At 37.6% G+C, this 16,447-nt stretch overlaps 1 protein-coding gene across 1 annotated transcript in view; it reads right to left on the bottom strand.

Annotated features, from left to right (window-relative positions):
* LOC308641147 (zinc-regulated GTPase metalloprotein activator 1B) overlaps window positions 1-16,211 on the bottom strand; it is a 50,026-nt gene extending 33,815 nt beyond the window's left edge. The window contains exons 1-4 of the mRNA XM_081279446.1: window positions 15,965-16,211; window positions 12,849-12,935; window positions 10,693-10,789; window positions 9,523-9,614 (exon numbers count right to left, since the gene is read on the bottom strand). Of these exons, the coding sequence (XP_081135572.1) occupies window positions 9,523-9,614; window positions 10,693-10,789; window positions 12,849-12,935; window positions 15,965-16,118 (430 nt within the window). The 5' untranslated portion in view covers window positions 16,119-16,211. The remainder of the gene's footprint in view (window positions 1-9,522; window positions 9,615-10,692; window positions 10,790-12,848; window positions 12,936-15,964) is intronic.
* Between the last annotated feature and the right edge of the window lie 236 nt (window positions 16,212-16,447).

The raw sequence follows: 16,447 nt of genomic DNA, 5'->3' as shown, positions 1-16,447 counted from the left end.
AAATAATAAAAAATTTTACGTCAAAATTTTATCAGCAGCAACCCAACATAAAAAAGAACATACATCCTCCTACCACAAATTTTAAACAGTGACAGTCAAAATGAAAACAAAGTCTACTTTCACCCCTAATAAGAGGTTTTAAGAAAACAGTTTACAAAATCCTAATACTTTTCAGAATTACCACCCAAAATGCAACAAGTGGAATGGAGGGAAGAAAAAGTAACATAGGGAAAAGCAACTTAAAAAAAAAAAAAGCCATAAAAGTTCCTAGCCATCTCCACCTTTGGGGGATAAAGTCACTTTCTAGGGCCAAGAGCAAAAGGAAGCACAAGTTCTAAGGTCCAAAGGGGTGTATTGGGTATTTTAAAAGAGCACAACCTAACAGCAACATTGCCCCATGTGGCTCTTTAGATGATCTGTTTTCCCTTTGCTTCCCTCTCCCCCACCACCAACAATATCCAGTTTGCAAAATGGGACTCAAGAGAAACATGTTTGGATAAGATGAAAAAGGTATTAAAAGGAATTCATCATGGATACATCTAAATAGATAAAAGCTCTCAGAGCATCCCAGATCAAGCACAAACACACATTCAACCAGGAAAAGCAAAAAATTAAAAGAATGGAAGAAGGAAAAAAAACTGAAGAAATGAATAGGGCATACATTTGGCAAAGAACCCATTCTAGAAGAAACCATAATCCCATAAACCAAAGAAAATTATGAAGAACTTCTTCATGACAAAAAAATTATTGATAATACGATGTTAATAAAAACAAGCTTGCAATAAAAAAAAGCCACAATAATATGAAAAGACAGTTTGCTAACACTGAAAAAATAAACTTGGGGTCAATATGACACAAATAAGGAATAGAACAGACACTGGTAGAAACAGAATTAATGACAAAAAGAAAGCCTTTAAATGATTACAAATACAAAAGCAGATGCAAAACATGAATCAAAACAATTAGAACAGATAAAAGAACAAAATAAAACTCAAAATGAAGGAAATTGGCCTTATGAAGTAGAGTACCCCATAATCTGACAAAATTATTATTCATGATAATAAACAAGGATAATGTCCTTAAGTGAAGAACTAAGAGTATATTATAATTCAGAAGAAAATGATTATGAATGCTCAAATACTCAGTTTACATTACTGAACTTCGAAAATAAAAACAAGAATTTTCAGGTATTTTGGATGAAAAAGCAAGTCATTGGGGAGAGGAGTAGAGGACAGAAATCAGACTTTACAGTAATACTCAATATTCTAGCATAATAAATTATGGACCACAAAGTTCTAACAAAAGTGTTCTCAAAGGGTAATAACTGCCAAGTTGTTTTTCAGGAATGAAAAACATTCTCAAACATTAAAGGAAACAACAAGCATTGAAACTCAGACACTACAACACTCACAAATTCTTCCTGATAAAATAAAAGGAGAGGGCTGGGGATGTAACACAGTGGTAGAATGCTTGTCTAGCATGCATGAGACCCTGGGTTTGATCCTCAGCACCACCAAAAATAATAATAAAAAATAAAACAAATCACTGAACAAGGAAAACTGACCAATCTAAAAATTAATAAGAAACTATAGTAGGGGGATCCAACATGGCCGCAGGCGAGGAAGCAGTGATTCCAATGTCTCCACATTAACAGGATCAGAAAGACCCACTGGAACAGCGGCAGTCTACCTACTGAGGAACTTCTAGCAAAATTCCGTTAAGAGGGGACCTGCCGGGAATTGGTAGGTTTATTAGAAGTGTCAGTTTGTCCCAAACAAGTGGATCTTGGCCAGCCACGCGGGCGCGGAGGTCCAGTCCCGCAGCCACCAGCCGCTTCTGCAAGCGGCCGGCGGCCCAGAGCGGCGCGGCCCGCCCGAACCCGCAGACGGCACCCGCCATCCCGCCATCCCAGGGAGGCCCTGCTCTCGCTCTGCGAACGGCCACCACACCTGCCAGGTTCGTAGCCACGCGGCCGCAGCTGTCCGGCTCTACAGGCGGCCCCCCGGCGGGTGCAGAGATACAATCCCGCAGCCACCAGCCGCTTCAGAAAGCGGCCGGCGGCCCCGAGCGGCACGGCCCGCCCGAACCCGCAGACGGCACCCGCCATCCCGCCGTCCCGGGAGGCCCTGCTCTGGCTCAGCGAACAGCCACCCTGCCCGCCCGGATATTAGCCACGCGGCCGCAGCTGCCCGGCTCTACAGGCAGCCCCCGGCGGCCCAGCACAACGAGAAGTGTCCCCGCCTGGCCCAGCAGACAGCCCGTGCCCTCCCGGCTCTACTAACAGCCCTGCCCACCCGGCGAACGGCTCCCCCCCCACAGACAGCGTGAAGGGAATCTAACCAACCCTTTACGAAATAGCGAACTGGGAACTAAAACCAGAGATTGTGTCAGACCAGAGACAAGCCAGTTCCACCCCTCCCTTCGGACACTCCGGCAAGGAGCCAGGGGCCCGCCATAGCAGAGAGGGGAAGTCACCAAAGTTCGGCCAAAGAGATTCCTTCCCAGCGGAATCTACTTTAGCAGGTGTGTGACTCCCATCCACACCAGATACAAACAACCAGGAAACTTCAAAATCTCTCCGTGGGCGTGACCGTAAGGGCCAAAGGACTCTCGACCCCCAACTCCCCCTACTGCCAGTGACGAGGGCGTGACTGTAGGGGCAGAGGGAAGCAGAGAAGACTCCCTACCCCCAAATCCCCCAACCGCGAACTGAGAGGGTGTGACAGTAGGGGCGGGGGGAAACAGAGGACACTCCAGACCCCCAACTCCTCCTACCGCCAGCAGTGTGGTTGTGACTGTAGGGGCTGAGGGAAGTAGAGGGGATCCTCGACCCCCAACTCCTATTACCACCAGCAGCAACACCAATGGTCTTAGCTACCAGATTCCGAAGGTGTGCCCACCAAAGGGGTCCAGAAAAATTAAACAATTGACTCCCAGACCACAGCTCCACAGCACTGGGGCTTAGATGAATGACAGCGAGAGTGCTCAGTAGTTAGGGAAATAGAGCACACGGTGGGGCTGAAAGTGTAACCATATCCTTGGGGAACTGCCTCCGGTGAGCAGGACCTGGCTGGCTGGCAGGAGGAAGGGGAGGAGGGGCCGTAGAAGTGAAACGGCTCTGGACCAACAGGATTGAGAGACTCCCAGGAACCGCCTTACAGGGATTGCTGTTGACACATTGAGGGCAAAACTCAGCCCGGAGGGCACAGCTTTGCCTACGGGAAGAGAAGAAAATGGATCTCTAAGACCTAATTTTATTTCCTATTTCATTTTAATTTTTTCTCTCCCTTTTCCCTCTCTCTCTCCCCTTCCAAGTTTTACTGCTCTTTCCATTCTCCTCTATGCTATCTATCTCCCTCTCCTTCTTTCTTTTCAAGAGCACCTACCTTCCCCTTCCCCCCAACTTTCATCCCAAGCATTACGTCCTCCATTTCGCGTAACTGTCTAAATACAAATAGGTGTGCGCCCTCCCCCCGCGCCTGCAAGGTAGCCGGACCTGCAACCCACCAGCAGGTCAGGCCCAGAAACCTGGGAGTGGCAGAGCCGCCCCACACGCCTGCAAGGTAGGCGCACCTGCTACCAACCAGCAGAACAGGCCCAGCGGCCTGCCGATGTGGTAGGCACAGTGCCCCAATTGGAGGAGGAGCAGAGCCCCTGCCCGTGCCTGCGCGGGAGACTTTGCAACTATACAAGAGTAATACAAATATATAGGGGGAAAATTCAACAACACACCAGTCTCAGTAAGCAGAAAGAAATGCGAACAGTATGAAGAGACAAGGAAAGAAAGGACCACAAGCAATGCAGGCCAACTCAACGTTAGAAGAAGTAATATCTGCAGCAGATGGAATGTCAGATAAAGAATTCAGGAGATACATGCTTCAGATGATGTGGAGTCTCAAGGAAGACATTAGACAGCAAAATCAGACAATGAAAGATCTCTTCAACAATGAAATACATAAACAAATCCAGGAAGCAAAAGATCAACTATACAGGGAGATAGAGGTTATAAAAAACAAACAAACAGAAATCCTAGAGAGGCAGGAAGCAATAAACCAACTTAAAAACTCAATTGAGAATACTACCAGCAGAGTAGAACACTTAGAAGATAGAACATCAGACAATGAAGACAAAGTATTTCAACTTGAAAAGAACATAGACAGCTCAGCAAGACTGTTAAGAAACCATGAGCAGAACATCCAAGAAATATGGGATAACATTAAAAGACCAAACTTAAGAGTCATTGGGATACAGGAAGGCACAGAGCTCCAAACCAAAGGAATGAGCAATCTATTCAATGAAATAATTCGAGAAAACTTCCCAGACTTGAAGAACGAGACAGAATCCCAAATCCTAGAAGCCTCCAGGACGCCGAATGTGCATAATCATAAGAGATCCACACCTAGACACATTATAATGAAGATGCCCAACATACAGAATAAGGAGAGAATTTTAAAAGCTACAAGAGAAAGGAAGCAGATTACATTTAGGGGTAAACCAATCAGGATAACAGCTGATCTCTCAACACAGACTTTGAAAGCTAGAAGATCCTGGAATATCATATTTCAAACACTGAAAGAAAATGGGTTCCAACCAAGAATTGTGTATCCAGCAAAATTAAGCTTCAAGATGGAAGATGAAATTAAAACCTTCCACGATAAACAAAAGTTAAAAGAATTTGCAGCTAGAAAACCATCTCTCCAAAAAATCCTCAGCAAAACATTACAGGAAGAGGAAATGGAAAATAACAATGAAAACCAACAGTGGGAGGTAAGACAGTAAAGGGGGAAAGTAATCAAAGAGGAAAACAAACCATATTCAGTAACATAAATAAACAAATATGGCTGGAAGGATAACCCATATCTCAATAATAACCCTAAATGTTAATGGCTTAAACTCACCAATTAAGAGACACAGGCTAGTAGAATGGATCACAAAACATGACCCAACAATATGCTGCCTACAGGAGACGCATTTGATAGAAAAAGACATACATAGACTGAAGGTGAAAGGTTGGGAAAAATCATATCACTCATATGGACTTCGGAAACAAGCAGGAGTGTCCATACTCATATCAAATAAAATAGATTTCAAGCCAAAGTTAATCAAAAGGGATAAAGAGGGACACTACATACTGCTCAAGGGAACCATACACCAACAAGACGTAACAATCATAAATATATATGCCCCAAACAATGGTGCAGCTATGTTCATCAAACAAACTCTTCTCAAGTTCAAGAGTCTAATAGACCACCATACAATAATCATGGGAGACTTCAACACACCTCTCTCACCACTGGACAGATCTTCCAAACAAAAGTTGAATAAGGAAACTATAGAACTCAATAACACAATTAACAACCTAGACTTAATTGACATATATAGAATATACCACCCAACATCAAGCAGTTACACTTTTTTCTCAGCAGCACATGGATCCTTCTCAAAAATAGATCATATATTATGTCACAGGGCAACTCTTAGACAATATAAAGGAGTAGAGATAATACCATGCATCTTATTGGACCATAATGGAATGAAACTGAAAATCAACGATAAAAGAAGGAAGGAAAAATCATGCATCACTTGGAGAATGAACAATAGGTTACTGAATGATCAATGGGTTATAGAAGACATTAAGGAGGAAATTAAAAAATTCTTAGAGATAAATGAAAACACAGACACAACATATTGGAATCTATGGGACACATTGAAAGCAGTTCTAAGAGGAAAATTCATTGCATGGAGTTCATTCCTTAAAAAAAGAAAAAACCAACAAATAAATGATGTCATACTTCATCTCAAAATCCTAGAAAAAGAAGAGCAAAATAACAGCAAAAGTAGTAGAAGGCAAGAAATAATTAAAATCAGAGCTGAAATTAATGAAATCGAAACAAAAGAAACAATTGAAAAAATTGATAAAACTAAAAGTTGGTTCTTTGAAAAAATAAATAAGATTGACAGACCCTTAGCCATGCTAACGAAGACAAGAAGAGAGAGAACTCAAATTACTAGCATACAGGATGAAAAAGGCAATATCACAACAGACACTTCAGAAATACAGAAGATAATCAGAAATTATTTTGAATCCTTATACTCCAATAAAATAGAAGATAGTGAAGGCATCGATAAATTTCTTAAGTCATATGATCTGCCCAGATTGAGACAGGAGGATATAGACAACCTAAACAGACCAATATCAATTGAGGAAATAGAAGAAACCATCAAAAGATTACCAACCAAGAAAAGCCCAGGACCGGATGGGTATACAGCGGAGTTTTACAAAACCTTTAAAGAAGAATTAATACCAAAACTTTTCAAGTTATTTCAGGAAATAGAAAAAGAGGGAGCTCTTCCAAATTCATTCTATGAGGCCAACAGCACCCTGATTCCGAAACCAGACAAAGACACTTCAAAGAAAGAAAACTACAGACCTATATCTCTAATGAACCTAGACGCAAAAATCCTCAATAAAATTCTGGCGAATCGGATACAAAATCATATCAAAAAAATTGTACACCATGATCAAGTAGGATTCATCCCTGGGATGCAAGGCTGGTTCAATATACGGAAATCAATAAATGTTATCCACCACATCAATAGACTTAAAAATAAGAACCATATGATCATCTTGATAGATGCGGAAAAAGCATTCGACAAAGTACAGCATCCCTTTTTGTTCAAAACTCTCGAAAAAATAGGGATAACAGGAACATACCTCAACATTGTAAAAGCAATCTACGCTAAGCCCCAGGCTAGCATCATTCTGAATGGAGAAAAATTGAAGGCATTCCCTCTAAAATCTGGAACAAGACAGGGATGCCTTCTCTCACCACTTCTGTTCAACATAGTTCTCGAAACACTGGCCAGAGCAATTAGACAGACGAAAGAAATTAAAGGCATAAAAATTGGAAAAGAAGAACTTAAATTATCACTATTTGCAGATGACATGATTCTATACCTAGCAGACCCAAAAGGGTCTGCAAAGAAACTATTAGAGCTAATAAATGAATTCAGCAAAGTGGCAGGATATAAAATCAACACGCATAAATCAAAGGCATTCCTGTATATCAGGGACAAACCCTCTGAAATGGAAATGAGGACAACCACTCCATTCACAATATCCTCAAAAATAATAAAATACTTGGGAATCAACCTAACAAAAGAGGTAAAAGACTTATACAATGAAAACTACAGAACCCTAAAGAGAGAAGTAGAAGATCTTAGAAGATGGAAAAATATACCCTGTTCATGGATAGGCAGAACTAACATCATCAAAATGGCGATATTACCAAAAGTTCTCTATAGGTTTAATGCAATGCCAATCAAAATCCCAATGGCATTTCTTGTAGAAATAGAGAAAGCAATCATGAAATTCATATGGAAAAATAAAAGACCCAGAATAGCAAAAACAATGCTAAGCAGGAAGTGTGAATCAGGTGGTATAGCGATACCAGACTTCAAACTATACTACAGAGCAATAGTAACAAAAACAGCATGGTATTGGTACCAAAACAGGCGGGTGGACCAATGGTACAGAATAGAGGACACAGAAACCAACCCACAAAACTACAACTTTCTTATATTTGATAAAGGGGCTAAAAGCATGCAATGGAGGAAGGATAGCATCTTCAACAAATGGTGCTGGGAAAACTGGAAATCCATATGCAACAAAATGAAACTGAATCCCTTTCTCTCGCCATGCACAAAAGTTAACTCAAAATGGATCAAGGAGCTTGATATCAAACCAGAGACAAGGCATCTGATAGAAGAAAAAGTTGGCTACGACCTACATACTGTGGGGTCGGGCTCCAAATTCCTCAATAGGACACCCATAGCACAAGAATTAATATCTAGAATCAACAAATGGGACTTGCTCAAACTAAAAAGTTTTTTCTCAGCAAAAGAAACAATAAGAGAGGTAAATAGGGAGCCTACATCATGGGAACAAATCTTTACTCCTCACACTTCAGATAGAGCCCTAATATCCAGAGTATATAAAGAACTCAAAAAATTAGACAATAAGATAACAAATAACCCAATCAACAAATGGGCCAAGGACCTAAACAGACACTTCTCAGAGGAGGACATACAATCAATCAACAAGTACATGAAAAAATGCTCACCATCGCTAGCAGTCAGAGAAATGCATATCAAAACCACCCTAAGATATCATCTCACTCCAGTAAGATTGGCAGCCATTATGAAGTCAAACAACAACAAGTGCTGGCAAGGATGTGGGGAAAAGGGTACACTTGTACATTGTTGGTGGGACTGCAAATTGGTGCAACCAATTTGGAAAGCAGTATGGAGATTTCTTGGAAAGCTGGGAATGGAACCACCATTTGATCCAGCTATTCCCCTTCTGGGTCTATTCCCTAAAGACCTAAAAACAGCATGCTACAGGGACACTGCTACATCGATGTTCATAGCAGTACAATTCACAATAGCAAGACTGTGGAAGCAACCTAGATGCCCTTCAATAGACAAATGGATAAAAAAAAATGTGGCATTTATACACAATGGAGTATTACTCTGCATTAAAAAATGAAAAAATTATAGAATTTGGAGGGAAATGGATGGCATTAGAGCAGATTATGCTAAGTGAAGCTAGCCAATCCCTAAAAAACAAATGCCAAATGTCTTCTTTGATATAAGGAGAATAACTAAGAACAGAGTAGGGAAGAAGAGCATGAGAAGATGACTAACATTAAACAGGGATGAGAGGTGGGAGGGACAGGGAGAGAGAAGGGAAATTGCTTGGAAACGGAAGGAGACCCTTAGGGTTATACAAAATTACATACAAGAGGAAGTGAGGGGAAAGGGAAAAATAATACAAGGGGGAGAAATGAATTACAGTAGAGGGGGTAGAGAGAGAAGAGGGGAGGGGAGGGGAGGGGAGGGGGGATAGTAGAGGATAGGAAAGGCAGCAGAATACAACAGACATGAGTATGTCAATATGTAAATCAGTGGAAGTGTAACTGATGTGACTCTGCAATCTGTATACGGGGTAAAAATGGGAGTTCATAGCCCACTTGAATCAAAGTGTGAAATATGATATATCAAGAACTATGTAATGTTTTGAACAACCAATAAAAAAAAAAGAAAAGAAAAGAAACTATAGTAAAACACTTGCAAAACATGAAGGAAAGAAATTTTGACCCAAAATTGTATCCTTTAATATAAATATAATATTTATACAACTATAGAAATATAAGTAACCCTTTAAGTATAAAAACAAAAGACAAGTATTCTCAAACAAGGAAATAAGCAAGAATTCAAAGAATGCAGCACTTATAACTTGAAAAGATTACCTGACCATAAAAAGCAGTCAATCAGGAGATAAATTTGTGTGTGTATGTGTGTTTGTGTGCTGCTGTGGACTGAATTCAGGGCTTTGCTAGGCAAGCACTCTACCACTTAGTTACACCCCCAGGTTAATACTCATTTTAAATATTTCTCCAATATATCTATTTAAAAAGTCAAAAGAACAATATTCTGATTATTAATAATGTCATTTCTTACCAGGATCTGCTAACCCAGTAGTCTCTAACAGTATGTAATCAAATTTCCCCTTCTTCTTCATCAAATTCTCAATAGCTCTAAGGCCATTATCCCTGGAGAATAGCAAAATGTAATACATAGAGTTGATTACCTGAATATTTTTAAATGTTCATCATGAACATTTTAAAATATATTCAACAACACAACTCAAAAATACCTCTAGGCATGTGAAAATTTAACTTGCTCCTAAGTTTCTAATAAAATGTCCATTCAATATTTACAATGAGAAGTAAATAGATGCATATACACACACAGGTTAAAAAAATGTAATGAGTTAATACTTTATTAAAATTAAAAGCAGAAAGAACTTCATTTGACTAAAGTCAATGCTATAGTTTTATGAAAGAAAAAAATCAACATTCAAAATAATGATAAAATTTATTAGCCACAATAATTTAATAGCTAAAGGAACGCTGTCATTAAATACCATTTAACTCTATTCTGAATTAGGGTATAAGATCAAATTTCCTTTTTTTCTTATAATACAAAAGTGAAGAAAAATACTGACTATATGACATTCTGGTTGTTTAAGAAAGTCAGTTATGACTTCATGCTTCCTAATTTATTTGACTCAAAGTTAACATATAGGGAGGAAATTATGTAGAAGAAATTAATTCACTAGAATATACAAAATCAATAGTACATGTGTTAGTTTCCATAATTTATCAAATATATGAGTTGCTACTATGTACAAGCTACTCTTCTAGGATTTATCACAGTTTAGTGAACAAAATAATGCCCTTGGAAACAACTAATGAAAAGTTACTTTTTGATAGTAATTTGTTTTGTTTTAAAGAGATCAAATACTTGGAAATGAAATTAATGATATATAAAATTCAAAATAATCATCTTTTGCATATGATATGTGACTTTCACTCATGAGAAATTTGTAATGAAATAAACTTGAACACCTAATATAAAATTCAATAAAAGGAGGAAAGAATTCAAGCAGATAAAAAAATAGTAAAAAAAAGAACTTTAATACACTCTGCTAAGTTTATTTTCTATGTGAAAAATACAATGAAGCAAACAGTATGTAAATTCAGTTAATTTAATCAGGAAAATCAAAGATGGAAATATCAGTAAACATTTCTAGTAAGCTAACAAACACATAGTGAACAGATTCCTTACTTCACTGAACAGCAGAGGCAACCGTTTCCAAGTTCCAGCCACTCTTCATACAGCTCTCCACCTTGGCTAATAGCTAAGGATTTCTCTACTGCACTTCCTAGAAAAATTAACAAGATAATTTTACAACATAATCAACATAATCTCTTTAGATTGTGTTCAATAGCTGACCAAAAATAAAGATGAGAATATTTAAATGTGGAGCAGATTTCAAAGCACAAATGCATTTTATAATTTTTATTCTTTCTTTCTATTCATGCAGCCTGAATATTTAAATTATAGTATTCTAGATTATTTTAGCTTTTCTTTAAGAAGATTTTTAAGCCTGTAGAGAGGCAAATCCAAAAATCAATGAACATACCTATTTCCTCTTGAGGCCTCTTCTTGACCATTTCTATTTCTTGATAAAGTAGCTGCCTTGGAAGCATTTTTTTCTTGTCCATGGAAAACTTTCTAGGCAGACTAGTATGTTTTACATAATGGTTTTGGTAAATCCTTTTGTCAACTGATAAGCCTGTCTTAACTACTTTTTTTTTTTTATTCTTCCTATATCTTGTTTGTTTCTATTAGACAGATTATTCAAATTCCCAGTATAAGTACTAGTCCATTTTAAAGAAATTTATGATCAGAGTATCATGTGTTCGTTTAAAAAATAAACTTTTGTCAAATATACAAAAATTTCCTAGTAATAATTACCTGGGAAAGAATTTAAGAATGATTTAAAATGTTTACTTTTCCTGCAAAAAAGAAATATACCAAAGCCAAGGAAGAAACTTAAATGTCTGGGAAAGGAAATGGCCTTTGTCTCCAAAAGAGAAACCATCGTTTTACACTTATATATATTTTTGTTCATATTTGAGGTAGATGATGATAAAGAGCTTTTAAAGGGATTGCCACAAAATTCAAGCTATGTGGAATGTTCATAAAACATGAAGAAAAATATTGAGAATGCTATGAAGGACAAATTTCTGAAAATGAATACCAAAAATGAAGAAAAGCAATGAAAAATAACACAATGAATGTAACCAGTGTACAACAGAAAATTAGTTAATAAGAAGTTAAAAAGGACCAGTATTAGAAATCTCAGAGTTTATATGGGTAGGAAGTATAGCACAATGGTAGAATGCCTGTCTAATATGTGCAAGGTCCTGGGTTTGATCCCCAGTACTGCACAAGAAAGAAAGAAAAACAAATCTCAGTATTTTTATTTTGTCTTTTCTCTTTAGTTTACTGAATTAAGAAATCACATTTTACTACCAGGTGTCCCATGGTGTCCATAAAACCTAGCTCTTTTACTCATTTACAATGGAAAAAGAGTAGACTTTAAGAAACGTTCTAACAAAAATTATGTTTTGGCTAAAATGTTAGATTTCATTAAAGTTAATACTTGTGTCTAAAACTGATGAACAGATTTATTAACAACAGTTTAATGGTAAAGACAGAAAGTTAAGCACATATATTTTTATAGATAATTTGAGCACTCTGAAAAGAGACAATATATTAACTAAATTTTAAAATCCTCAGTTTTAACTGCTTTGCAGATACTAAACATTTAACAAGGTAAACTTATAATATCTGAAGAATTTCAAATATATTCATGAGCAGAAATACACAATATAGTTAGTACCAAAGCACCTTAGTGCCTTTAAAAAACAAAACAAACAAAAAAACTTTTCTTTCAAATAGTAAGATTTTGACCTCTAGGGACTGAGGTGGTAACTCAGCACTTGCCTAGCACATGTGAGGCCCTGGGTTCAATCCTCAGCACCACATAAAGACAAATAAATAAAATAAAGGTACTGTGTCTATCTACGACTAAAATATACATATATTGCATATATGTAGTATAATTTTTTTAAAAAAGAGAAAAGATTTTTACCTCTGGATTTATTTTGCATAAAAATGTATTTTAATTCTGTTGATATGAATTTCAAAGTTACACAAAATAAAAGTTTTAGAAATTATCTGATGTTAATATTCCAAATCCACAAAAGTACAACTTAACAGAAATTAATCTAAACTTTTCAAAGCTATCCCTATCAGCATGTGTGCATTATAATACATACCATTTTCATTTTAAATACTGAATATCAATTAACCAGTAGAATAAACTGTCCACTAAGTTACTGAAGCACAACATAATACTGAAATTTACTTACCTTCTCCAAATTCATTTAAAATAACTGCTATTTTTTTACTATGTTGTTCTGTCAAAATGTAGTTCAGAAGAGTTGTCTTTCCAGCACCTATAAAATACATTAAAGTAGCAAAATTCAAAGACTAATTTTAAAGGCATGAAAAGGATAATAAAAGTCGTGATATTTTTAACAATTTGTGTGCTATTTTTCATACTTAACTATGGTACAAGAAATTCTAAAGGAATAGATTAAAGCAATCTTTGAAAAGTATAATATGCTTTACAAATTTTACAAATATTTACTAATACTACAAGTTAAATCAGTTTTTAAACCTAATTTTACTAAACGAATATGTCTTCTTCATAACTTATACAATACAAGGGAATCTAAAATTTCTATTAAATAATGAATTAATAAAATAATGATTTCAGAGGAATAAAATATAATTTATAAAATTCAAAATCTGTAATTCCCTTTTATATTATGACAATATTTCTGAACAGAGATGACTTGGTTTACTTCCCTAAACTTTACATCTAAACTATTTTTTGTATCATTATCGATTAAACATACACAAATTCAGGATGGCTATATTTCTACTTTTAGTATGCTTAAAGCAATCTATAAATTGTTATATATTGTATGAAACAGAAGTAAGAACTGTCTAGGAAAGATGGGAATATTCCTTATTTAGAAAGACATACTCATAAAGCTACGCTAAATTCCTCCAGTAGGTGGCGTATTAAACCTAGTATGTGTTCATTTCAAGTAGAAGAAAAAACGTTTATATTATGAACCAAACATATCAAAGTTCATAAAGGAATAAAGGAAAACTTCAATTGTGTAGTAACATATTTAAATTGCATGAATACATCCTTTATAATCTATTTTTGTTGGTGGACATTTGGGTTGTTTTCAGCATTTTATCACAGTGCTGCTAAAAACTTCTACATGTAGTTTACAGGTGTCCACTGAAATACATACTCAAGTTTTCTAGAGTATAACTAGGGAAACCAGTGTAAGTGTGAGAGAGAGGTCCGAACATGAGTGACACACAGGGCAATGACAGTGAAAGCTGAAATAAGCTGTGAATATAAAAAACCTTCTGATAGAATAATTACTAGGGCTTAAGAATTAATCACATTATGAAGAAAAAGATTTTGATATAGTCCATTCTTTCAAAAGTATCTACTATGAACCATATTTATACTGTGTCTTGATGAAAAGTGTACAAGGCAAAGGTAGTATTGCCTACATGGAGCTTATGGGTGGGAAAAGATGAATTTAGATAAATAAAGAGGCAATTCAATTATGTCATAGGTTGATAACATTCAACAGATGAACAAGATGCTACCCAGAACCCAAGTCAGGCATAGCCAAAGGAGTAAGAAAAATATCCCAAGGGACTAAAATACTGAGTGCTTTTAAGAAGTAAAATTAGTTCGGTGTGCTGGGCCACCATTTGGCAGGCTGCATAGTTTAGCTGAAAGCCAGATCATACAGGTCCTTGTAATTCACGTTAAGGAGTTTGCACTTTAACTCAAGTAGAAGCCACTGAAGGGTTTAACAAATCAGAGTAACATTTATAAAGATCATTAGGGCTAACCTACAGAGAATATATTAAAGGTAAAAAAAAAAAAAAAAAAAAAAAAAAAAAAAAAAAAAAAAAGAACCTCAAGATTATGGTAGTTAGGAAGCTGTTAGAGCATCCCAGGTGGTTGGAATCACAGGAATAGAAGCATTTGAGGGAACAGTAACATGTAAATTGCTGAACATGTTAAGTTTTGGGATTTCTACAGGACATCAAAATTGAAACTATGTGGAAGTCAAGCTGAAAAATGAATAGGAAGAGATGGCATAAAAAGCCAGAGAAATACATAGAAAAATGAGAAGAGAATCAAATAGAAACCGATGGAACAGTGTTTCAAAAAAATAAAATGATCAAGGGGTCAAATTGTATCCTAGATTTAGTAACAAGAAAGATGCTGACATTTAGTTCTCACTCTGGCACTTTATACCATCATCTCCAATGCTTTACCAACTATATTGATACTATTAGTATGTTTTACACTATCTATGAAATTGATTTTTACCAGTAAGCAAAATGAGTGGCAAGTTTAAGTATACTGTTGTGGATAAGGAATTTGTTCAACTTCTCAGTAGTGTCACCTTTGAATAGTGGGGAAGTACCAAAAATCCATTCTTTTAAAAAAAAAATCAGTTCTGAATAAAAATGAGAACAAACTTACAATCCATAAAAAAAAGGAAACATCAGTGATTTCTTATTTTTATGTAAAAGGCTCTCAAGTCCTCATCAGTCTCTAGCACCATCTAGGAATGTTGGTATTTCCCGGAAATAGTATCACTTTATTCACCTCTTTTAACTGTTTTCATCTTTTAAATATAGTCATGTATTTATTCTAGCCCTCCTATTTAACTGTAGGGTTTGTAAACAGCATTCTCAAACGTTTCGGCGAAAAATAAGGGCATAAACTGCCCTTCAGAAAATGGTACCATGTTCACAAACCTGTGGTTTCAAGTATCCCTGTGTAATCATGAACTTTCTCAGTTTGAGAAACACTCTTGGAGGGCAAAGATTTTATTCTTACTTTCTCTCACAGTCCTCTGCAAAGAAACCTCAATAAAAATGTTTGGGTTATAAGTACTTTTTCATAATGGCTGGAGGAGTTTCGCTCCTGGGGACGTGCAATATACCAAGGAATGTCCCGTAAGTGTGGGGCATTGTACAGACAGGGCAACATTTAATGGCAAAAATGCTTTTAAGGTGGGTGTTTCCTGCCCCGTTTTGCAAATGAGAAAACAAGCTCAGGCAGGTGACCAGTATTATTTCCATTTTCGAGTGAGATAGATGAGTGGGAGGTAAGATGACTTGTTAGAGGTCACAAGAATAATTAAGAGGTGAGTCCAGGCTTCAAAGCCCAGGTTCAAAATGAGTGGCTAACTTTAATCTCACTTGAGATTTTGAGAGGCAATCCATACGAGGATCAAGTGACCCAGCCCCTACCTCAAACACCCTTCCTGTCGGCCAGGCGGTCCCAGTTACTAAGGAGAAGGGGCCCCAGCAGGCCCCCAAATCCCAGAGTTCGTGGCATTTTCTGACCGGGATGCTTAGTTACCTAAATACCCGGTGATAATTGTGACTGGGATCTTAGCACCGGGGCCAGGCTTCTCCTCCTCTTCTCCCTGCTTCGTCTCAATGGGAACCAATTCAGGACAGTCCTCCTCCGCGTGCTCCTCTTCCTCATCCTGAGCTCCAGCAGTCTGTAACATCCCAGCCTACCGCACGCCAGCTCCAAGGCTGACACCCAGACGCGGAGCCGCAGCCGCGCACTCAGCGCACGACACACCAGGCCCGGGTCTTGCGTCATCATCCCGCGCCACGTAGCTTCTCCAAACCCGCCCATTACCTGGGCCGTGACTGACGCTCTGTTCACCCCGCCACGCCCCCAGGGGTTCTGAACGCCCCCACGGGAGCAGGACAGGCTGTCAGGGAGGACTCTGAACCTGAGCGAGGCTGCGCGGAGCAGCCCTGCTCTGAAGCTCTCTGCACGCCCGCAGCCTTAGTGCTACCGGCTGTTGTCAGGGATAAGGCTAGTTTG

This window comes from Spermophilus citellus, assembly GCF_964194105.1.
Source record: "Spermophilus citellus genome assembly, chromosome: 2".
In the NCBI taxonomy this organism is placed as follows: Eukaryota; Metazoa; Chordata; class Mammalia; order Rodentia; family Sciuridae; genus Spermophilus; species Spermophilus citellus.
This window is presented reverse-complemented; position numbering and strand designations above follow the sequence as displayed.